This window comes from Colletotrichum graminicola (assembly GCF_000149035.1).
Source record: "Colletotrichum graminicola M1.001 genomic scaffold supercont1.28, whole genome shotgun sequence".
NCBI classification, from domain to species: Eukaryota; Fungi; Ascomycota; class Sordariomycetes; order Glomerellales; family Glomerellaceae; genus Colletotrichum; species Colletotrichum graminicola.
This window is the reverse complement of record NW_007361032.1, coordinates 84,176-107,471: the sequence shown is the minus strand read 5'-3', so window position 1 is coordinate 107,471 and position 23,296 is coordinate 84,176. Positions and strand designations below refer to the sequence as shown.

The window sequence follows — 23,296 nt, the reverse complement described above, 5'->3', positions numbered from 1 at the left end:
CTGGTTTTTAAATTGGGTCGTGTGTTTTCCCTCTCAGAACAACTTACCTGAGATAATATACATGTATCATTCTAATAGAAAAGCATCTTATAATTTTGAACTCAACTATAAAATCAGGTCGTCGGACCGCCTCGACATCTTGTACAATGAAATCGCGTGACAAGGATGTAGTGCTTGTGATGCGATTGTGGAGGGAGCTGCGGAGGAGGCGGCGGCGGCATCATGTTGATGTTGGACGAGGGCGCGGGCGGAGGGGGCATGCTCCCTCTGCCGGGGGCTGCGGCGGTCGCGGAAGGGGACAGTGCCGTCGAAGGGGTGTGGGATGACGGGGCTTCGAGGGTGAAGGAGGGAACCGGCGCCGCGGGGGCGGAGGGTTTCGCTTTGGGCGTCGTTTGTTCCTCGGGCTCGGGCTCGGGCCTGGAGAGGGAGACGGCGGGAGGGGGCATCGCGGCGCGGGCTTGGGCGGCGACGGGGTCTTGGGGGGGGTTGAGCGTCGGCGGAGCGTCGCGCGGCTGATGCTCCTCCTTCGTCGCGGGATTGATTGTGCGCCCGTCCTGCTTCGTTGCCTCTTCACCTGGGGACCCTGATTTCTGCGAGGGCGGCAGGGCGGGCGGGGGCTTGAGGTGGCGCCAAGTCAGGAGGAAAGGCGGCATGAAGGGGTGTATCCATGGCGGGGGCGCAACGATGACCCAGACGACGGAGGCGAGGATGAGGGAGACGCCGACGTAGCCCATGGCAGGCGGGTGTCGGGAGATCCGTTGAAGTGGAGGGACTATTTTCCGTTGAAGCCGAAGCTGGGCAAGGTGGCAGCTGGAAGATGGCGACGATGTCGAGGTTGTTTGTGCCCCGTTGGCGTCGGTATTTTGGGATTGCGGTTGCAGTTCCGCCTGGCAGGGCAAGATGGAATTCTTTGTCAGCGGGCGGGCTGCTGAGCGACAGGGGTGCACGGGGTTCACTGGCGGGGGTTCGAGGGCGCGCGGAATGACGCGCTAAAGGAAAGAGAGAGGCCTCGAGGAAGGAGAGGGGGCAAAAGGAGGGAAGGAGTAGGTACGTACCGATGCGCGCTAGTCAACTGCGCCGGGGCAACCAGCCAGTGCCTCGGGACACGGGAAGGTACAAATGGAAAAGTCGACCAGTGAAATCCCAGTAACCAAAAACAAATATAAAGGCTGATGAGGAAAAAAAAGTATACAAAATTAAAAATTAAAAAAAGTATGAAATGTCACTAACGGCCCGCTGGGGACATCTCGAGCCACTCACAGCCGATTGCTCACTGCACCTTATGCTAACATAGTATGTACGAACAAGGCGCGCCAGGATTGGGTGCTGAGGCGGGGTGGGTTCTTGTGCGCGGGTTATTCTACAATTAAGCAGACTCGCAACGCATGAATAAACAATGCCGCTGGAGATGAGCGATGAGGAGACGCTGTACGATTATGACGGCGAGCATAGTGTAGGGACAAACACCATTCTGCATGTCATTTGGCATGCCTGTACGGAGTACTTGTGGTTCCGGTGGGCATCGCCGTCTTGTCTGTCTCTTGCCTTCTCCGTAGTGGTTGAATGTCATTCCTCGACTTCCGCTTTTTTCCCACCATCCCTTCCTCCTTCACCAAGACTGCATCTCTTTTGCAAGCTCTTGAACGCGTTTCGTTGTCATTTTGTCTCGTGCAGAATACCCGACGGCGCGTGTCTCACTCACCAGTCAGCGTCCTGTTGATCGGCCCTCTGTATGTTTCAATCGGAAGCCGACGTCTGATGTCGAGGGGGTCGAAGTCGTTTGAAAGACATCGGCCACGAGACAATTCGCAACAGAGACGACGACAAACGACGCCGCCGAGGAAACGAAGCCATTGCCGCGTGCAGTATCTGTACCCTGCTGTACTGGAGTATAGACACTACGCACACGCACACACACACACACACGCACACAAACCCGCCCGTGCCCGACCATACTCAGTCTCGTACTTCACCGAGCCAACTCTCACCGCCGCATATACTCTCTGTGCGGATCAACTATATCTAGCGACATTCGACAACCCGTATCGTGCCTCGAACCGGGATTGCAGGCTCTCCGGCAGCCCTGAAGGATCCCAGAAAGAGACCCCCCAATCCCCACACATTGCACGCGAAGGGCGGGTTTTATTTCCAGAAGTTCCAAGGGGACGTTGCGCATACCGCTCAAAGGGGGTGGCTACTTACCTTGCTTGCCTAGGAAGGTAGGTAGGTAGGTAGGTACCTACGTACCTGCGTGCCCGGGGTTCATCCAATGTGCTTTCTCCCGACGGGCCATGTTTAAGCGCACAAGTACCCGTCCTCGCACCACCGGTTTGGAATTGGAGTACTCCCCAGGGAAGGTACCTTCTCGTTCCCTTTTTTCCCACTCGGCCTCTTAGCACCTGCAGGTGGCCACCCAAAAATGCGCTCGCTCGTCTCCGTTGGAGGCGGCGGCGGTGGTATCAACAATAGCGACGACAGAAACACACCGTCCAGATGCAGCAACACTCGTTCGACTGTATCGCGTGTCTCGAATTGTTCCTCTTCCGCCTCTTCATCAAGACATGATCTAAAGTCGAAGCCACCACCGCCATCATCACATACCATCGTCACCTCTTCTTCTTCTTCTTCCACCACCACTACCCGCCCCCAGCAGAACAAGCTGCACCACCAAAAACCGCTGCTCCAGAAACACCAGCCCGACTCGTCCCGACCGACGAGAAACATCAGGCCATCCATCTCACCCACCATCCGCAAGAACCCCGCCGCGTCTGCTCATCAGAGGCAATCAATATCGTCAGCTCCGGCGCCTTCGTCTTCCTCTTCCTCTTCACCGGTTCCTCCCGCCGTCGCCGTCGCCGTCCACCGCAGACCCGCGGCAGCCCAGCCTCGAACCACAAATAACCCCACCTCGACTAATAACAGCACCGCTGATCTCCCTCATCCTCACCCTGCGCCCACTGTAACCACCACCACCACTGGCCCACCAACCACAACGGCGCCCAGACGCATCACAGCTGCTGCCACTGCATCCACTGCCGTCAAAACAACAACCACCTCCACCACCACCACAACCTCCTCATCCTCCAACTCTAACCCAAACATAACAACATCGTCACCTTCACCTCCCGCCAACCCAACGCCAACACCAACTCCGACCCCGACAGCACCACGACCTCCATCTGTCGCCTCGAGACGACAGCAGCCCGCCCTGTCTTCCAGCTTGCGCAATCCCCTTCACAGCCGAGACCAAAATGTCCTGAACCCCTCTCGCCCTACCAACGCCGCGCGAGCGAAGCCGTCGCCCACTCCGTCTCCCACATCCTCAACCTTCGCTTCCGCTTCCTCCGCCCCCACCATGCCTCCCTACGAGAAAGGGGGCAGCACAACCACCCGCCAGCCCGCCATGCCTTCCCTCAGCGCAAAGACAATGGGCCGACCTCCCCTGACTCCCAAAGTCGCTGCCAAACCCTCTCCTCCCGTCGTCACCCCTGTGGGTCGTCGCCGCAACGATAACACCAATAGTAATAACAACCACCCACTCCCCCATACAACCGCCGGAGGCGCCAGGGACGACCTGACGAGCCCGGCGCCCTTCCTGGCCGCATCAAGCGTCACGCCTCGATCGGGCGGTCGCCAGAGCCGTGGCAACAGTGCAAACACAACCCCGAACGGCACTCCGAACCCAGACAGAAACGAGTGGGACCGCCAGCCTACACTCGAGCCCCCGAGGCGCCAGGTCGTCACCTTCAGCCCGCCCTCTAATGTCGGCAGCCGGAACGATGCACCGGAATCCAAGTTCTTCTATGCCAGCGAGGCAAAGCCATCCCAGCCTGCGCCCCAGCCTGCTCCCAAGCTCGCTCCTCAAGCACGGTCCGTAGCACCGGCCCAGCGAGGTTCGACCTTTATGTATGCCAATGGCAGCGCAGTCGAGGGGAATAGGCCGACCTCCCCCGGTGTCGGATTCACACCGGTGCTGGCACCGTCGCTCGCACCATCCCTCTCCCCGTCTCTTGCACCGGCTCCAGAACCACCATCGAGCAAGTTTTTTTACGCAAATGGAGCCCCCAACCTGCAGCCCGGGTTCCGTCCTTCATCTGCTGCTTCCGGCACCGGATCAGTCGCATCGGGGTCGAGCAGGCTGCATAGGACCTCGGCGGGCTCGGCTGGTGGCTTCCAGATGGCACCACGGCCTCTCTCGCCCAACAAACCGGCGCAGCCTCCGACGTCTGCGCCGCTCCTCAAGAGCAGTAGCATGCCTCCTCATGCCATCGGCCGAGCTCAGATGACCAGCCCGCCGCCACTCGCACCATCGCATAAGCGCAGGACGAGCACCGACACGGTTTCGCAAGTGGCAAGCTACGTCGGATCCGAGGCTCCAGCTACCGACGCCATGATCATGTCCAAATTCATGGCCTCACAAACGTCAACTCCCTCCGAGATGCTTTCCCCGACGGCATCGGGCTTTTTCCCTCAGCAGCCCATCACCATTGCATCGATACTCCAGGCGGCAGACGACCTGGGGGAGGAGGAAGAGGAGGACGACGACGACGATGACGACGACTCGGCCGACGAGTCCAAGGACCTGGACGGCCCAAACAGCCCGAGCAGGTCATCGCACGGCGATCCTCTCAACGACATGGTCCTCAACGCGAGAAGAGAACGCAAGGTGCAGGATTTGGAGATTAGAAATGGCTCTCTAGAGGCTATCAACAGGTCGTTGGAGAGGCAGCTACGAAAGCAGACCGCAGAATTGAGGAGATACAAGAGACTATCGCGATCTGGACGCCTGTCAGCCCCCACTTCCGCACCATCTAGCCGCGTAACTTCGGAGACCCAGCCCGGGGGTATTGCCATCGACGGATTGGACCTGTCGGACCTCAGCGAGGAGGAGGAGGCTGGGGATGTCCCGGAAGACATGGACGATTCCATGTTTGAGTCGTCTGAACTATCCGAGACGGACTCGGTATCTGCCGCCAGTCCCAGGCAGGATACTGACCGGGACGTACGCCGCCGGACCCGGGACGAGAAACGCCTGCAGCTGGATCTGTCCAAGCACAGGGAATTGCTTGTCGACAGCCAAAAGATCAATCAGAGCATCAAGAGGTGCTTGAACTGGACCGAGGAGCTCATCAAGGAGGGAAGGAAGGCTCTCGAGTACAGCGTGCGCCCTAGTGACGTGCAGCTGCCCCCGCGGGTGCTCCGCCCGGCGTATCTGGAGGAGAACGAGGAAGGCGAGCGGGGGCAAAGGAACGAATTCTCAGTCTCATTACCAAGCAGCCCATCGGAGTCCACGAGGAGCCTTTCGCCGCATTGGAGCAAGGAGCCGCAGGACCGCGATAGCGGAATCGAGTTGCCTGCGGACGTCTGATAACGGCTCGCAGAAGCATACCATTACGACATAATCATTTCAGCAGACCGGATCTCTCCCGTCGCAGCCCGGAAGTTGCGACGGCATCGCACAACATCACCACTCAGGGAACACACCCATCTTCTTCATAAAACAACTATTTTCCCATCCTTCTTTTTTTTCTTTTTCTTTTTTCTTTTTGCATGGCAACGGGGACAAACTCGGTTTAGGATAAGTCGGAACCACGGCGTTTCTCTTTTGTGAACAATAGGGCCTTCGAGGATGAAGGCAAGGACATACCCACACCATCGGCGAGGCATCATCAATCCTCCCTTCCCTTTCCGAAGAGTAAAAGAGGAGAGGGGGAAGGCCTCTGACACTGCTGTATTCGTTTTCCGATTTTCCTTTGTCGCACGATTTTTGTGTACCAACAGATACCCCAAAGCACTTTACATACAACAACGGAACATATTGAGCGGCCGAATGGGGATCTCATGGCGCCTCGGGTCGCGCTTGGTTTGGCTCGGGATGTGTCGAACTCTGCAAATGAGCGGAGCACGAAAAACAAGACATAGGGAGAGTGAGGGAGAGGGAGGCCAGTTGTTGATGGCGAGCCGATTTGTATTATACCAAATCAAATTCGAGAAGGCCGGCGAAGAGCCGGTGATGATCTACACACGCTCTGTGCATGTTCTGCAACTTGTAACTGGTGACGTCTGTGACCCCTGAACATGGCCGTTCTATCAGATTATAAGTTTGGGAGGCTGGAAAGCTGTTCGGCAGTGTGTGTGTGTGCATTGATTGTCACTCAACCTTCCAAGGGGATGAACATGACTTTCCCCCCCCTTTCTTGGTCTTTTACGTGGTGCCCCCCCCCCTATCTCCCAGCCGCCTTCCTCCGGGGTCTCACAAACAGAGCGGGTATAAGTCGGCATCCCCACCCCTCCGAGGCGAGAAACACACCCCCTTCCCCTTTATTTGTACCCTCTGCTTAGCATTAGCTGGTTTTTTCTTTTCCAGAATATGGGACGAGCCGAACCACCCCCCCTTTGTTTTTACCCCCTCCCCGCTTCATCCCTGAATTCCCGGGCTCCAGAGTCCCCGAGTGAGATACTGAGAAATACGACCGCGTATAGCGTGGACGGATCGGCGTGGGTATGTAGTAAGCCGGGGAGGAGGTTGGACGCCGCCGGCGGAGGCGGAGGAACGTCATGTCATGTTTTTTTCTTTTCCCGGAGACGCGGCTTGGTTCTATCGTCCGGGGCCGGGTCCTCTTGCATCGTTCTACGGGACGCCGCCGGCCGTCTCCGGAGGGGGGTGTGGGGGGATGGTGGAAGCGCGCCGTCTCCGTAGCAAGTACAGGGACGCGGCTTGCGGAAACCGAGCGCGTCTCTCGGCCCATGCCGCATTTGTCGGGAAAGAACAACGCACCGCCGGGGGCAGGATAGAGACCCCCACGGAGGAGGGGGAGCGGGGCGGGAAAGGACACAGCCATGAGAAAGGGCTACGGCGGCCCGCCTGCGCTCCTTTGTTCCGCCATGTGGTTTCCTTCCTACCTGGGCAAGCGGCGTCCCGTCCACCGTGCTTTCTCCCTCCGTCGGGAAGCTCCTTGACTGTATCAAAACGAGAGAAAGGCGTATCCGAAGCTGGGGCTTGGGAAGACAGCTCTCCGAAACCCCCCTCTTGCATCGTCCGCGACGATCTTCTCGTGTATTCCGCAAGCGTGGGGGTGCAAGCAAGGATAACTGAGATGGGCGCAACTGTCCGTACACTAATACGGCAATGCCATTAGTACCCCCCTTGCCGGATCGCCTTATACGTAAAATTGCGGCTTTCCTCCTCGTACTCTAGTTGCCCCTTTCGTCTCTTCACATATGCTGTCCCCCGGCCTGTTGGGCATTTACAGCCAGCTCGTGAGCAGCGGGGGAAAAAGGGGTCGGCGAGACGACGAAGAGGGTAGGTCAGGGCTTGAGTAGATGTCTCGCGAGCGCTCTCCGCCTCATCCTGTGTGCGCGCATTTGACTACGCTGCCGGCAGCAGCGTTTATTAAGACCGAGTATGAGATGCACGCCCATGGACGATTATCCCGTGACTCGCATGTTCTCGAAGAAAGCGTCGAAGAGACTTCCAGTCACTCCTCCCAAAGATATATAAAAGTATAAATAAACTAAAAGAATGAAGGCTAAAAAGAATAAGGGGAAAAAAGATTGCGTAGTCATTGCTTGTGTCGGTACGAACAGCGTATGATATGCCTCGTGGCGGAATCGAACCGCCGATCTTCTCATGTCACTAGGGTACTAGTGAGACGCTATACCACTTAGCCAACAAGGCGATGTCTGCCTGTCTGCATCTGGGGGCTCAAGGACCACGCGCTTGCAGGGTGGGGGCGGGACCTCGCAGATGACAGACGATCCCTGGTGGGGGGAGCATGGTGGGGGAGGCGGCCCTGGACGTTGAATGTATGTCCACGGGCGACGGTGCGAGTCGCTTTCCATAGATTTAGTCTTCTTTCGACCTCGCTCAAGGAGCAATAGGTACCCGAATCAGATTGTGCGGGAAAGAAAGAAAAAAGAATAAGAAGAAAAAGAAAATGGAAAAAGGCGCATGAGTTCCCCCAACGGAAATACTTCCCACAGGCACCGTCTGCACCGCCCTAGATCCCTCTGCTAGACCTCGTCTCCCCTCCGCCCCTCTCCCAAACGTCAAAAGTCGCTGATCAGGTGCATGGCATCTAACGGCGTTTTCCCCTTGATAGTCAAAGCGGGAGCGCCTCGGGAGCGCCGCGGCTGTCTGCCGACCAGGAACTTCCATGACGAGTCTGGGCGACGTCGCTCGAGAAACTCTCAATTTGGAACAGGGTATGAACACCTCTCGGGCTTGTTCCATTTAGCACGGCACCCTTCACAGACAAACGTGGTCTCGGCCGAACTCCCGCGGTCCGTTGCCCAGAGTCTTGGAGAGGACCAGCAGGGTGTAACATGAAAGCACTGAAATCGAATAGCAGGAAGTGTGGTCCAATCAACCCCTCCCCTCCCCTGATCGTCATGGAATCCGACAGGGTTCAACGTGAAATAGATACTTTGCATTTGATGGTGATAAACAGCCACCAAAGATAAAGGAGAACCACCAAGTGCTGAGGTGAGACTGTGGATGAGCCCATCTCCAACAAACAACCGTTGAGCCCGCCTCGTCGCCAAAAATGGAGGAAAATTAAAAAGAAAGAGAAAAAAGTCCGTCTATCGCTCTTGAAGTTTAGACTAGAAAGTATTGTCGTAAACGGCCTGGCTCGCCCCCTCAACCCAGGGGAGACAACAAGTCCAAAAACGGAGTGTGGTATCTCGTTCATGCGCAACAACCCCCCACCCCCCCTTCCTATTTTTCATGCCCCATCCGTCCGTCGCCGTCACGGTGCACCGCTCTAAGACTTCTCGGGCTTGGGGACGTTGGGGGCGTCCTCGGCCACCTCGGCTGACGTGGTCTTCTTGCCCTTCTTCTTGGACTCTTTGTCCTTCTTGATGGCCGCCTCGGCGACAAGCTGCTCGAAGACGAGGTAGTCTCCCTCCTCCTCGGGGGACCGTTGGGCCTAGGGTTGACGGGGTTAGCGCTGTCATACCAAGACTCCGGGTCCGGCAGAAAACATACCTTCGAGAAGATTTCGCCAATGATGACCAGGGCCTCGGCGCGCTCGAGCCTCTTGGCCAGGGGCACCTTCTTGTCGTTGAGAACCGAGTCGCACACCTCGCGCAGCACGCTCTGGATCTCGAACTTGGAGCCGCGCCACGCGGCCGTAAGGATCTTGCCCGTGACGCGGCGCTCATACTCGGCCTTGCGCTCCTCGGACCACTCCTCGCCGCCCTTCTCCTCCATGCGCGCCATCTCCTCAATGGTCTGCTGGGCATCAATGGCGGAGCTGATGGTGTTCCACGTCTCCTTGACGATGGTGCCCTTGTCCTTGACGCGGCTGAAGAAGCCGCCGATGCCGAGGAACTTTTGGCTCCGCAGAAGGGCCGTGGCCTTGGCGAGGTAGGTCTGGCCGATGGCGTGCAGAATGTCGAGGCCGAAAGACTCCATCTTCATATTCTCCACCTCGAGACGGGTCTTTTCCTGGAAGGCCTTGGTGACGTCGGCGCCCTTGTCCGTCTCGGTCCACACGCTTATCCTGTCGAGGAGTTTGCGGGCGAGGGTGTCGACGCGCTCCTGTCGCACACGGGCACGCTCCTTGTCGTAGGCGGCGAGCTGTTCGCGCTGCTCCTTTGTGAGGTTGCCCTTCTTCTTCTCCTTCTTGCGGAGCGATTCTTCCGACTCGGCGTTCGCCCCGAGTTCGTCCGAGGGCTTGTCCATGAGGGCAGGACGGAGGGGGATCTGATGGCGCTTCGAAGTGCCCGAGGGGCTCGGGGACGGTGTCCTCGCTCCGGCCGCGGAGGGGGTGGGCACGTGGGTCGTGCCAGCGGCAGCGGGGGTGGCATCGGCGACAGTCGGGGTGGTATCCTGCGCCTTGGGGGCTTCCTTCTCGTCCTCGACGACAACGGCCGGTGGGGGGGTGCTGGCGGTTGCGTCCGTCTTCTCTGCGCCGGCTGCAGCCTTGGCGCCCTCCTTCTTGGCGTCCTCGGTAGCGGGGGACTCACCGTCGGCAGCTTCCTCACCGTCGGCGCCTTCCTCGCCCTCCTGCATGGTGATGTCCATGGTGGCCGTCAGGTCCTTCATCAAGCTGATCTCGCCGATCCAGTCGACAAAGGCGTCGCCGCCGAAGATGGATGTGAAGAATTCGGCGGGGTCAGCGAAGCCCTCGGAGGGCTTGGCGCTATCCTTTCCATACTTGTCGTAGGCAACGCGGAGGTCGCTGTCGGACAGGACCTGGTAGGCTTCACCAATCTCCTGGAACTTTTCGTGGGCCGAGGGGTCGTTGGGGTTCTTGTCTGGTCATGATGTCAGAGGGCCTGCGGCACACAGGCAGACGGGGCGGGAAGCGTTCCCCTCTCCCCGCGGAGAGAGCCTCTGCTTACCCGGGTGGTGGACGATGGCCAGCTTTCGGTAGGCCTTTTTGATCTCGATATCTGTGGCGGTGGGCTGGACGCCCAGGATGTCGTAGTATGCCGTATCGACAACCATGGTCGCGAAGGTCTTTGAGGGGTATCAGGTGAATGAAATGTACTAGCGGGAAAGCGCAAAAATAGGTCGGTGTTGTAGGTGCAAGGGAGGAAAGTCCAGTCCTCTGCAGGATAAAAAAAAATGTCGCGGGGTGACGAGGGTAGGTAGGTAGTAACAAGGTACGGGAAAGTGATTCAGAGCAAGAATCACAAGGAATCGACCGGTACGTAGTAGCGGTGGTGGTGTCGACCTGCTGGCTGAACGGCGGCGGCGGCGGCGGTGGTGGCAGCCCCCATCTCGGCATTAATCTTAGGTGGATTTACGTTTTCGCGGCGTGCCCCGCCAAATTACGTCGTTGGGCGAGACCCGTGGGTGGGTTTTCAGTGAGCAGGGCGCCCTACAGGAGCTGTCCGAGCCTTACTGGCGGTGATCAAGGTGCCGCTGTCGCTGGGCTGACTGCCTACCGGTACCTACCCGTCCACGCCCCCTTACCATATTAGCTTACCTAATACACACTAGGTAGATGGTAGATGCACCAGCGTGGCGACGATTTCCACTACCGCCTTGGAGATTACGCGGACAGGGACCTGCTGGCAGGGATGACGTTGCATTCGCCTTCACCCCCATTGCACTTGTACGGAGTACGGATACTCCGTACAGCTCACAATGTTATTTTTATGAGCACCAGATCCTGGTGTTTGTTATGTTTTTTTTTATGGCCGACAGCATCCAGGTACGGATAAACAGATCCCCTAGGTAGGTTAGATACCTGTACACGTAATACCTAGTACCCCTCCAACGAATCGAAAAACATGCGCGAATCGAGTCTGACTGGTTCACTACCACTTTGCATCGCATCCAAAAGACCGATGATTTATGCGGTACCGTCCAGCGCCTGACATTCGCCAAATGGCGTTTGGATGTCATGATTTGCGACCGTCTTTTAAGTTTTCCGTCGCAATCCCAAGCAGGAGCTATCTTCTATTTTTTTTTTTTTTTTTCAATACAAATCCTCACCACATCCGGTTCCTGCCGTGGCCACCATTTCCCATATACACCGAACCCACCCCTTTTGTTCCTATTTCCATCACTGAGCACCGTTGGCCTTCATGCGCTCGAAGCAGGCGCGGTACGCCTCGTGGATCTCGGGCACCGTGTAGTTGTATTCCTTGAGCTTCTTCTCCAGCTTCGTCGTGTCGAGCTTGCAGTTGCTGCGACCGGCCTTGATGACCTTGGACTGCTCCTCGAGGGAGAAGTTCTTCCATGTGAAGTCGGGGCGCACAATCTCTTTGAAAAGGGAGAGCACCTCGTTGTGCGAGATGGCACCCGGGTTGGTGAAGTTGTAGATGCCCGTGTCCTTGTGCTCGGCCATAAGGATCGACGCCGGGAGGAGGTCGTGGAGGATCGTGTTGCTGTTGGGGATGTCGACAACCCGGTCGTACTTGGCGATCTTGGTGACAAAGTTGCGCGGGTGCAGGTCGTCGCTGACGGGCATACGCAGGCGGAGGATAAGGCAGTTGGTGTAGTACTTCATGACCTGCGGCAAGCGGTGGTTAACAAGGTGCGTCCACATCGACAGTCTGCGTGCGTCCAACATACCTCCTCAACGTGACCCTTGGTCTCTGAGTAGAAGCTGCCCATGAAGTTGGCAGGGTCGGTCTCGAGGTAGCCGGGGCCGCCAATGGGGTGGGCATCGTCGTACTGGTAAATGCAGCCGGTGGCAAAAACGGTGCAGTGAATGTCTTTGAGATAGCAGGCGTCGGTAAGATTCAGGGTGCCGATAACGTTGGAGCGCATGGTGGCCTCCTTGTTGTCCTCGCACCAGTCGACATTGGGGCGGCCAGTGCAGCCGGCGCAGTTGAGGACATGGGTGGGTTTGACCTTGTCAAGCTCGGCGATGACGGCCTCGCGGTCCTCCATGCGGACAGTGGTAGTGTAGACCTCCTTGCCCTGGCCCTCGAGTATTTCCTTGAGGTGGTTCGCAACCCAGCCCTTGCCGCCCCAGATTAGGAAGCGGTTCCCAGAGTGTCCATTGGTGGCCATTGTGACGACGGTGTTACTTGCTATCCTTTACCGTTTATGTGTTTCGCTGTCGGGAAGGGTCGATGAGATGGGGGTCGGGCAGTATATGTGTAAAGTTTCGGCGGAGCTGGGGTGATGTAGTTATCGAGTCGTGAGTCAGGTAGGATGTCGTCGGGTGGCAGAGGGAGGTCTTATAGTTTAGGAGCCGGCAAGGGAGAAGGAGCAGCTGAGAAAGGGTGAGTACCTAAGGGCCGGGAACGGGAAGAAGAAAAGGGTAGATGGAGGAATTTGTAATGCAGATAGGTAGGCCAGACTGCATTTGCCGGAGAGGGAAAGGGGGGGAAGTGTGAGACGGCGTACCTACCTATTTATCTGGGGTCTCTCTGATGGAGACTGCACTGTGACAGGTAGGAGCAAAGGGAGAGTTCCAGGATGAAGGGAGACATTGACTTATAGTTCAGGTACGAGTCGTACTATCTGCATTGCGGGTGCGGCCTTCGACCTCCCTTCCCGGTCATGGATATGGGATTTGCAAGGTAGTGTAGCATCACCGGCAATACGGTACCGGCCATGGGAGGGAGGGAGTGATTCGCATTGGACACCGGGGGTTCATGCCGTGCCCACCCCACGATGTTCAACGTGCGACCCCGTAGTGCAACTTACATGGGCAGGACATAGGCCGGTATCGATAGGTGCATAACTACCTTGAGGGCAAAGCTTGTCAGGAGCTATGTAGTGTAGCATGTTGATTCGGGGAGGGGCGGGGGTTGGCCAGATATTTCTGCCGAGTCCACCTTGCCCGCATAGTGCATGTGGTTGCTTGCGTGTGTGTGTGCGTCTGTAAGCTGGGTTTACTACGGAGTACCAAAGTGCAGCAGTCGGCGGGGAAAAGAATAAGAGAAAGAAGGTCGTGTTAGCAAGAGACCAGGGGAGAAAGTAGCTACTTGGTACGCGGTGTCGCCGTGGACCTCTCGGCAAGTACATATTGCTGGATGGTGTGTGTGGCTTAGGCGGGCAAAGAGGCTCCCTTGGAGAGGTGAGACACTGTCATCTGGTGAGCTCACCGCAATATGGTCTCTCCCTTGAGGGAGCGAAGGCGGTGTCGGCGGGAGAGACAGAACTAAAGCGTGTCGACTCGGATGCCGCCGCAGCGGCGGCGGTGGAGACAAAAAGACGGAGCGGCGAGGGAATGTCCATGGTGTGGAGGGGTCCAAAGCAGGGTCTTGGCAATGGGGGGTCAGATCTAGATGAGATGCTGTGCTATGTAGGTAGATAAGCATCCATCCATCTATCCATCCATCCATCCATCCCATCCGTTCCCGAGAACCGAAGCGGTTGCGTATGCATGCCGGTCATGACATATGGTTCGGAGGCTCGGGTTCTAGTGTAGATGGGCCAGGGCGAGTGAGCTTAGCTGGGAGAGATTTGGTCGGCCCTTGGAGTACCGGTACGAATACCTAGGTAGGGACTACTGCTGCTGCTCTCCACACACACCTCATTTACGTACACAGAGAGTCGGTGGCAGAGGCCGCCTATTTGCAGTCGGGTGCTGCTAGAGAAACGCCATGGGTAACAAAAACACGGGGACAAGACCTCGCGAGAGGCCTTGTATCTACCAGACCAACTCCGAGTTCGCATCTGAGAAGGAAACAGTGGAGGGAAAGAGCGGGGTTAAAGAATAAAGGGGAAATCCAGAGCTTCATAAAGAGGTAGGAACGAGGAAGGTACGAATGCACTATTGATTATCAGTATTACCTACCAGCCTACCTAGGTACGGAAAGTAGACCCTGAAATGAAGGAAAGCAACACACACCAACTAAAATCCATCGTGTATGGACAAGCATCGCATCCGTGCCCCGCAGCAGTAGCAGCAGCAGCAGCAGCAGCAGCAGCACCTGCACCCATCTGCCATCTGCCATCCCCCCCCCGGAGTCCCATCCCATTGGCTCGCTTACTGCTAGCCGAGCATCCCCTGCCGGTGCCAGGTGGTCGGTGCCTCCGGGTTCCCAATGGGATTCTTGTGCCTCCGAGCCCTCGGCCGGCTCTGTTCCTGCTGAGGTTTAGCGGATAGGCGGGCGGTGTTCAGCGGACATGGCCAGGTCGAGAGTGTCACTATAGGTGCTTACTATACGTATGTATCGCCGCCCACCACTCACAGTCGGCCGCTTGTCCCAGTCCGAACAGAACACCAGCGCTGGACAGTGACTGGACTGAATTGGGCGACGTGACACCACCACACACACACACTCCAGCGGCCCCAAGAGCTCCTTGCCCGCCTTGGCAAACGGGCCCGTTGCATTGTGCCAATTGGAAGAAGAAGGAAAAAAAAAAAAAAGAAAAAAAAAAAGAGAAGGAGCTGGGGTTTGACTGCACTCAAGATTGCTTGCTTCCCCCCTGCTGGTTGAATTGGCTAGGCTCTACGGATAGAGACCGTTGGACATCCGAGCTCGTGGCAGCGGAGAATTCTTTCCCTCCTATTCCTGCCCATCTTTTATTACTGCTGCCGTTGCCGTCGTTTCTGTGTTGTTGTTGATTGATTGATCAATCCCCTTTTCCCGTTCAACTCTTCCCCATATCAACCAAGTTAATTCTTCATCTGGTCTGAAATTCGTGTCCCCCTCTTCTCAACAAACGCGCACACACCAAAAAAGAAAAAAGGAGCTGCGACAGCTTGCTGCCGACATCGCGCGCGCAGAACCTCTTCATTGGACGTGACCTCACAGCTGACCAATCTCGACGACGACGACAACGACGACGACGCAGACGCCTCGGCCTAGTTTCACCGCCTGCCACGGAACTCGACTTGACCTTGTCGACTCTTCCCCGGGTTCCTCCGCCGTTAACTCTTGCCAGTACTGCAACCCACCGTCCGTTGTGACGACCAGCTGCCATCATGGGTGTCATCTTCTACCTCCTTCACCCGAACCAGCTCCGTTCCATCATTCAATGGTACCATCTTCAACTCCCTTCGTCCGGCGCGCATGCGCGCATACGTGCTCGTCCGCTTGCGCGATGCGCAATGCGCAATGCGTTGCCCCCTCCTCCTACCGCGCCTGCTAACCTTGTCTTCAGGAAGGTCTGGCACGAGCCTGTTCACCGCCGCGACCCCTCCAAGGAGGACCCTACCCTGAGGGCATGCTTCGAACACCTCAACAAGACGAGCCGCAGTTTCTCCGCTGTCATACAGGAGCTCAACCCCGAGCTGCTGGTCCCCGTCTGCCTGTTCTACCTCGTCCTGCGCGGCCTCGACACCATCGAAGATGACATGACGCTCAGCATCGAGGAGAAGGAGCCGCTGCTGCGCGAGTTCGACCAGTACATGGTGAAGGATGGCTGGACATTCACCAAGAACGGCCCTAATGAGAAGGACCGTGATCTGCTCGTGCACTTTGACGATGTCATCACCGAGCTGAAGAAGATCAAGAAGCCCTACTTCGACGTCATCAAGGACATCACCATCAAGATGGGCAACGGCATGGCCGACTACGCAAAGAACGCCGCCTTCAACGAGCAAGGCGTCGCCACCATCAAGGAGTACGAGCTGTACTGCCACTACGTCGCCGGCCTCGTCGGTGACGGCCTCACCCGTCTCTTCGTCGAGGGCAACATGGCCAACCCCAAGCTCCTCGAGCGCCCCGAGCTCACCGAGTCCATGGGCCAGTTCCTGCAAAAGACAAACATCATCCGCGACGTCCACGAGGACTACCTCGACAAGCGCCGCTTCTGGCCCAAGGACATCTGGAGCAAGCACGTCGACACCTGGGACGACCTATTCAAGCCCGAGAACCAGCGCAAGGCCCTCGAGTGCAGCTCCGAGATGGTCCTCAACGCCCTCAAGCACACCGAGGAGTGCCTCTTCTACATGGCCGCCATCAAAGACCAGAGCGTCTTCAACTTCGTCGCCATCCCCCAGAGCATGGCCATTGCCACGCTAGAGCTCGTCTTCCGCAACCCCGCCATCTTCAACAGCCACATCAAGATCACAAAGGGCGACGCCTGCCAGCTCATGTCAGAGTCAACACAGAACCTCTACGTTGTGTGCGAGGTTTTCAGGAGATACATCCGCAAGATCCACAAGAAGAACGACCCGCGCGACCCCAACTTTGTGCAGATCAGCGTGCAATGCGCCAAGGTACGTCGCCGTTGTACAACAACGCGTACTCCTGGTTTTTGTCGTACAAGCAAGCCACTTACTAACCATCCACGCGCAGATTGAACAATTCATCGACACACTGTTCCCGAAACAGGACCCCAAAATGCTCGGAGGATCGGCGAAACAGAAAGAGCGGGGCCAGCCCGGCATGGACCCAGGCGAAGCCTTCGTATTGGGTGGCTTGGTCCTGTTGACCCTCTTTTTGCTTTCTGGTCTTATGGTGAGTCGCCAAATTTTTCTTTCCTCACCTTCTCCTTCTTTTCACCTTCAAACTTGAAGCCGCCAACTCCTCTACCTCGACCGCGTTACTCCCACACTCGGCTCACCGACTGACCACATGTCCCTCAGATCGGAACTGCCTGGTTCTTTGGTGCGCGCTTCGACTCGCTCTGGAAAACGGACGGCGTTTACTGGCCCAGCACGGAGCCCGGCTCGGCGCAGCCGATTGCCCACAAGGAGCTCTAACTCTAGACAAGACGAGAACAAATGATGTTCTTTTGGCTACGCTTCATCTGACACGTTGACGGTACATATTGACGAGGAGTTTTCTTTTTCCCTTTCGTTTACCCGCTGCCGACCTGGCTACGACGTATTGATGAGCTCCATACTAATCTTGCTAATACACACCATCATTGAGATGGGTTTTTTTCGCGATGCCCACCATGTCTTCTTCCACCCCCCTTCTCTCTGATACGGCATGCGCTCCACGTGACACCCATCGTCCAACAAACACCCCCCCAACTCAAGCACGGATGTCAAATTGCAATCCAGTCCCACCGCAAGGTGGTTATGACTGTGGTTGTGCCGTAGAAGTGCTGATATCAAACCCCACCGGCAACGACCCCGTCCATCAGCGGCGGGTACGGGGCGGGCGCGCCTTCCACTGCTCCCCAGAGACGCGCTCTTCTGCCCCGGCTTGCAAACATCTCCTCCACGCGTTGACCTGTGACTTATCTTGTGTTGATCTCCGTCGAGGGACCTGGCGCCATGTCGAGTTGTACTGTTTGACCAAGGAACCCGCCATTTCCTTTGCACTTGGTCTGGCTCACGGCGCCACGGGCTCATGTCGGAGGCACAAATGCCAAGAACCATTCCCTTCCCTTCCCGCACCCGTCGGCGGCCCTTTTCTCCATCCCCCCCTCCCCTACGACCCTCGATACTTTGTAAGCCAAGGGATTTGGGGGATGGGGGCCCTCGAGGGATACTTCTGCTAAGAGGAAAGGGGAAATGGCCGAAGTATGGCGGCGCTGCGGAAGCCCGCTGGGCTGTTTGGAGGAAGGCCAACAACGGCGGATGACCAAGGCATTATTAACGACGGCTTCCGAACCCGTCCCGCACCTATCGAACCTCGAGGGCGAGGTCTCTTGGCCGGCTATGTAGTTCCGGCTTAGAAGGGAGGGGTGGCGAGTCGGGCCGGACGCGCATTTCGGATGACTGGTGGACGTTATGTGTCCTCTTTTACATCGTGTGTGTATGTGTCCGTGCAAGGTACACGCACATATATCCAGTACACAGATATACACATGTATGTGTGTGTATGAATATAGATATATATCCATATGTCTTTGCCTACGCTGCAGGGAAATCCAAGAAGCCCATGTACCGCCCGAGATTCCCCTCCTCTTCCCTCGCCACCGGCAACCGACTTCATCCCAGAGCCAAGTGGTTGGTGTGCGTGTGTGTATATGTGTGTATGTGTGTGTGCACATCCCCCCCAAACCATGCGGCTCTTGCAAGGCTCATCGGCATTCATGCTTGGGCGCGTGCCCTTGTCGCAGTTATGGGAGGGTCAGAGAGCGTGCCCTTTTTCTGTCCTCCTCCTGGCCTCGTTCGCCAATGTTGGATGTACACCCTCCACCCCCCCTCTTGCCTCGCGCCCCGCGCACGCCAGACGAGGATCCCAGTATCAAGGTCGCCCTTTGACGCCAAGAACTGCGATTGCGATATCTCCAAAGGCCAGGTCTGCTATGTTTAGAGCCGGTGTTCGGGGGGGGAGGGGGAGGTGGGGGCAACCTGTGAGCGCAGTTATATGACGAGCGAGCAACGTTGGACAGAGGCGGGAGAGGAAGTGCCTCGGCGGCGTTTTTGGGCATCCCTCCCTTGTCCTTTCACCTCTCTCCTCCGGCCGGCGAAACGGTCTCGGTCCTCGGTCCCTTCCCGTCTAACCCCCCCTTTCAGCATCGTCCTCGTCGGACGTCGTTGACATCATGTATGGCATCAAGGGGACTGGTTCTCGGGCACATTCGACGTCTACACACTTCTGTCGTGTGACTGACGCCCGTCAGGAGGGCAGGGGTCGATCGAACTCGTGGGAGGAGATGATGACGGATAACCCCATCGGGAAAAGATGAGTCCCCTATTGATGAATGGACGGATGGGTTGGGTGTTTCGTTCTCGTCTTCGTGTCAATTGTCGCCCTCCCTACAGCGACCACCCCCCTCCCCTTCTCTCTCTCTCTCTCTCTCTCTCTCTCTCTCTCTGCCCCGAAACCGCATCCGTTAGGAGATGGGCAGAGTTTTATGTTTTTATTCAACCTTGTTTTCCTCGTTTTAACGCTATCCTTGGCGACGAGGACGGTCCCGGGAGCAGGGGCGATTTCGTATAAAAAAGGTTCACACTGTCTAGGTCTGTGCTGTAAGGGCGTATATAATATCAGACGAAGCGTTGACTCACGGGACGCGCTTCTCCGGCGTCCTCTCCGTGGGATGCATCTGCCACGTCCGTGGCCTCTAACTCGCCGCGTGTCCCGTTCGCTCGCTTTTTCCCCTTCTTTCTCTTCCTGTCCCCTCACCTCCGCCGCCTCCGCCGCCTTCGCTCTGTAGAGGAGCCCGGGTCGTAGGAGCTGGGTATCCATCCACCCGGGCCCGTCTTCTGCGCTCCTCCTTCAACCAGCACTCACTCGGACACAACTAGACCAAGCCGCAAGAGTCGCCTGTGTGTGTGGTGGAGGAAGGTTCTTACGCCCGGCCCGTCTGCCGTCAGACTCAAGTCCACTAGAAGTGCCGTCTTGGTAACAAACATCTGTGCGTGCGTGACCACTCGTCCTCCGGTCACTGGCCGGACACACACGCACACGAGCGTCTCGCGAAGGTACGTATAAGCGCAGGCGCCAGCTCTCGCCTCACCCACCCGCGAGTCATCACCGTACATATATCTCCAATGACTCTGGTTTGTTAGCACCCCGTGAGCCATCTACGATGTGCCTTTGACTCCTCCCCCGCTGAGTTCATCTCATCTCTCTGCACCACCGTCACCCCCCACCCCCCATTCTCAAAATAACACGGCATAGAAACAAATAAAGTCCATCTTTCTGCACCTTATTTGCTCCCGCATATCCTTGTTCCAGATCCGAGATGCCGACCAAGTGTATGTCATGGCGTCATCTATGCCCACTCCCCATCTCTCCGTTTCCCGTCTGTCCTTGGCGTTTCCCTATATTCTTTCTCTTCTTCCTCTTCTATGGTTTCTTCCTCTCTCTCATCTATCGCCCCTGCTTAAGAGAAACCAAAATAATTAGCCTTCCTGTCTGTCAGAGAAGCAGATGGCTGCTTGATTGGCTCAACGGCAGATTGCCTATAGAAATAGACTTTGGGGAGATGAGCCTCGGCGTGCCTTCGGAGGCAGTGAGCAGAGGCCGAGATGCCTTCCCAGTTTGGGCAAGTTTCGGGGCGTGGTGCGATGCTGTTGTATAACGCTTCCTCCTCCCCTTCAGGGAACATCGCTTTGACATGTCATGTTGCTATGGCAGGGTCATAGATGACACCCGATCTCCACAATCAGGCCCTCATACAGATGGCCACGGTACAGTCACAAGTCCTAATAGGTCACAGGAGTTCAAGTCATCATGCGAACGTGTAGTGAATGGTGTATAGCTGTCTGCTTCATTACCAAATTCCTCTCCCCTTATATGAGTTTCTTAAATACATCGGGCTTCCGCTTTGAAAGAAATAAAAATGTTCAAGAAAGATGACCAAAGGGAACAGGATTGCTATCGCCAAAACCCAGGACAGAGAATATGGAGTTCGAGTCGTACGAGGGAACCAGCCCCATCGAGGGTTTTGTCTTTTGTTGGCTTCTTCTCTTTGGTGTTCTTCTTGAAATGCAGTGTTGGCTTGGCTTTCCTACTTTGTTCTGGTTTTTTACATACAAGTGACCCGAAGTAGGCGGTTCCCTTAGAGTCGGCGTCCGCTCTGCTTCGCGTGCTGTTGCTTGTCTGATTGGTGTGAAAAAAGCCCGCTCGCATATGCATCGCACATGTGGTGGTTGGTGCCGAATTCGACTGATTTGGGTATCCTCTAAAATGCTGTGAACTTTTTGTCGTCTCCCCTCGAGTAACCAAACACAACGAAAGCGACGAGTATTAGGTCAAAAGGAAACGGGGGAAACGTCAGGGAGGGGACGACATCATGCCCGTTTGCGCCCCGTACCGGGAAGGGAACATTTCGTTCCGCCAGCGAATGGCAGACCTTTTAGAGCTGGCCGTTGTTGGCGATCAGGTTGGTCGTGCCGGCCGTGTTGCGCTGCACCGACGCGCCTGAGGCCGTAGCGAGTTGAAGCATACGGTCGGTCAGGGACTTGACAGTGTTGAGGCCCTCCAGACCCATCAGGTAGGCGGCAAGACCGGCGACGTGAGGAGAGGCCATGGAGGTGCCGGAGAGGGTGTTAGTGGCGGTGTTGGATGCGATGCCGACGGACAGAATGTTGACACCGGGGGCGAAGATATCGACGACCTTGCCAAAGTTGGAGAAAGAGGCCTTGCGGTCGTTGCGGGCGTCGATGGCACCGACGGTGATGGCGTTGGGGGCAGAGGCGGGCGAAGTGTTGGCAGCGTCCTGGTTCTCGTTGCCGGCGGCGACGACGGGAACAATACCGGCGGTGTTCAGAGCCTCGATGGCGCGGTTGACAGCGGCCGAGGCCGAGCCACCAAGCGACATGTTCATAACTGCCTTTCCAGTGATGTTCTTGGCCTTAACATCGTCGATGACTAGTCGAGATTAGTACAAGATCCGTTGGGGAACGTAGCGGGCGGGGCCTTTCATGACTTACCGAACTGCATGCCATCGAGAACACCAGAGTTGGAACCGGCACCGTCGCCATCGAGGACCTTGACAGCAACGAGCTTGACGTTCTTGGCGACACCGAAAGTCTGACCACCGATAGTGCCGGCGACGTGAGAGCCGTGGCCGTTCTCGTCAGTGTCCTGGTCTCCTATTAGCCTTCCTCTCCCATCTCGCATGACTTCGCTCACTCCGGCCCAGTTTGGGAAGCAGGGGGGCGGTGGACAACAAGCGAAGAAAATCGATCAAAACATACCACGTTGTTGATGAAGTTGGCACCGAAGGTGGCACGGCCCTGGAACTCGGAGTGGGTGGTGAGGATACCAGTGTCGACGACGTAGGCAGTGATGCCGTCGCCGCTAACCTGGTCAAAGACGTAGCCGGTCTCGCCAGCAGCGGCGTGAGACAGGCGGACGAGACCCGGGGGTGCATTGGTCTGGGAGACGGTGGCGGAGATCTTGACCTTGGCGTCCTGCTCGACGTAGGCGACCTCCTCGGCGCTCATGACGTTCATGATCATGTTGTCGTCGGCCTCCATGACGGTGGCGCGCCAGTTGTTCATCTTGAAGTTGCGGGTCGAGGTGCTCAGAGAGCGGCCGTCGAGGGAACGCTTGCCAATGTTACGCTTCTTGATGGCGGCGGCGAAAGAGGACATCTTGGAAGTGATGGCATCGTCGTCAAATGAGTTGTTGTAGACGACGATGTACTTGTTGGGGATGAGGTCAAGGGCGTTCAGGTTGGAGATGGGGACGCCCATGAAGGTATCGGTATTGTTGGCAGCCTTGTTCTCATTCAGGCCGAAGGGGGCAGCGAGAACAGCGGGCAGCACGGCTGCGAGAATGGCGATGGGACGAACCATGTTGGGCGAGTTGTCTGGTGATGTATGTAGATACGGTGATTGACGTTTGGCAAGGAGAGGACACGGAGAGAACTAGCTCGTCGTCGTCGTCGAAGTCGTCAGAAAAATGCTGAAAACTGGTCAAGACCGCAGGTCTATTCCTGTTGTCGTGTAGGAGAGAGTGACTCGGTTTGGTTGGGTAGCAAGGAGTGCAATGCGAATGCTGAGAGCGAGTAGAAAGGATCCAGATCCTATCACGATGCAACGCTACTGGATATTTTACTCGTCGTATATCCCAAAGCGTTCGAAAATATTGAAAAAATACCCGAACCAGGTGAAAGATGTAATAAATGAAAAGTTGAAGAATCGGAATAAGAAAGAGGCGGGAGCGGGTTGGTGATTCTTTTAGCTAACCGGCCACGCGGTGGGTGCGAGGTAGGATATGTAGCAAAAGAATTCGTGGGAGGGTGGAGGGAGAGAGAAAACAGAGAGGTATAATGAGCAAATAAAAAAAGACGAGAGAGGGACGTAGCAAGAGAAGAAGTAAGAGACGAAAGGCCAAGCACAGCTAGGTCGAACGGAAGAGGTTGTGGACAGTAACTTAAGTATAACGACGGACGATGAAAAATAAAGACGGGGACAGGAAGGGGAACGACCAGGGGGGTAGGGGGGTGGAGGGGGGGTTGATGACCGGGGTCAGGGGTACATCAAGTATCTCTGCGGTTTGGTTTGGTTTGGTTTGGTTGCTGATGCTGGTGGTGGTGCAGGTGCCCTTCTCTGCAGGCGGCTGT

The 23,296-nt window shown here is 56.6% G+C and overlaps 6 protein-coding genes and 1 non-coding gene across 7 annotated transcripts; 2 read left to right on the top strand and 5 right to left on the bottom strand.

Annotated features, from left to right (window-relative positions):
* Positions 1-113: 113 nt before the first annotated feature.
* GLRG_07006 (uncharacterized protein) lies at positions 114-734 on the bottom strand (the record flags this gene model as incomplete). Its single annotated transcript, XM_008097691.1, has 1 exon — positions 114-734. One exon carries the CDS (start codon positions 732-734, stop codon positions 114-116), a length of 621 nt encoding a protein of 206 aa, XP_008095882.1.
* A 2,621-nt stretch (positions 735-3,355) lies between these two features.
* GLRG_07005 (uncharacterized protein) lies at positions 3,356-5,368 on the top strand (the record flags this gene model as incomplete). Its single annotated transcript, XM_008097690.1, has 1 exon — positions 3,356-5,368. One exon carries the CDS (start codon positions 3,356-3,358, stop codon positions 5,366-5,368), a length of 2,013 nt encoding a protein of 670 aa, XP_008095881.1.
* A 2,228-nt stretch (positions 5,369-7,596) lies between these two features.
* Positions 7,597-7,678, bottom strand: GLRG_13179. The gene has a single exon. It is a non-coding gene; the product is annotated as a tRNA-Thr (tRNA).
* Positions 7,679-8,765: 1,087 nt separating this feature from the next.
* Positions 8,766-10,456, bottom strand: GLRG_07004 (DnaJ domain-containing protein; the record flags this gene model as incomplete). Its single annotated transcript, XM_008097689.1, has 3 exons — positions 8,766-8,930; positions 8,990-10,263; positions 10,351-10,456. The coding sequence occupies 3 exons, from the start codon at positions 10,454-10,456 to the stop codon at positions 8,766-8,768; spliced, it is 1,545 nt and encodes a 514-aa protein (XP_008095880.1).
* A 1,066-nt stretch (positions 10,457-11,522) lies between these two features.
* GLRG_07003 (NAD dependent epimerase/dehydratase) lies at positions 11,523-12,478 on the bottom strand (the record flags this gene model as incomplete). The annotated part of the gene is made up of 2 exons (XM_008097688.1): positions 11,523-11,972; positions 12,035-12,478. 2 exons carry the CDS (start codon positions 12,476-12,478, stop codon positions 11,523-11,525), a joined length of 894 nt encoding a protein of 297 aa, XP_008095879.1.
* A 2,872-nt stretch (positions 12,479-15,350) lies between these two features.
* GLRG_07002 (farnesyl-diphosphate farnesyltransferase) lies at positions 15,351-17,075 on the top strand (the record flags this gene model as incomplete). Its single annotated transcript, XM_008097687.1, has 4 exons — positions 15,351-15,406; positions 15,530-16,589; positions 16,669-16,830; positions 16,959-17,075. The coding sequence occupies 4 exons, from the start codon at positions 15,351-15,353 to the stop codon at positions 17,073-17,075; spliced, it is 1,395 nt and encodes a 464-aa protein (XP_008095878.1).
* A 4,004-nt stretch (positions 17,076-21,079) lies between these two features.
* GLRG_07001 (subtilase) lies at positions 21,080-22,526 on the bottom strand (the record flags this gene model as incomplete). Its single annotated transcript, XM_008097686.1, has 3 exons — positions 21,080-21,594; positions 21,657-21,810; positions 21,924-22,526. The coding sequence occupies 3 exons, from the start codon at positions 22,524-22,526 to the stop codon at positions 21,080-21,082; spliced, it is 1,272 nt and encodes a 423-aa protein (XP_008095877.1).
* Positions 22,527-23,296: the final 770 nt, after the last annotated feature.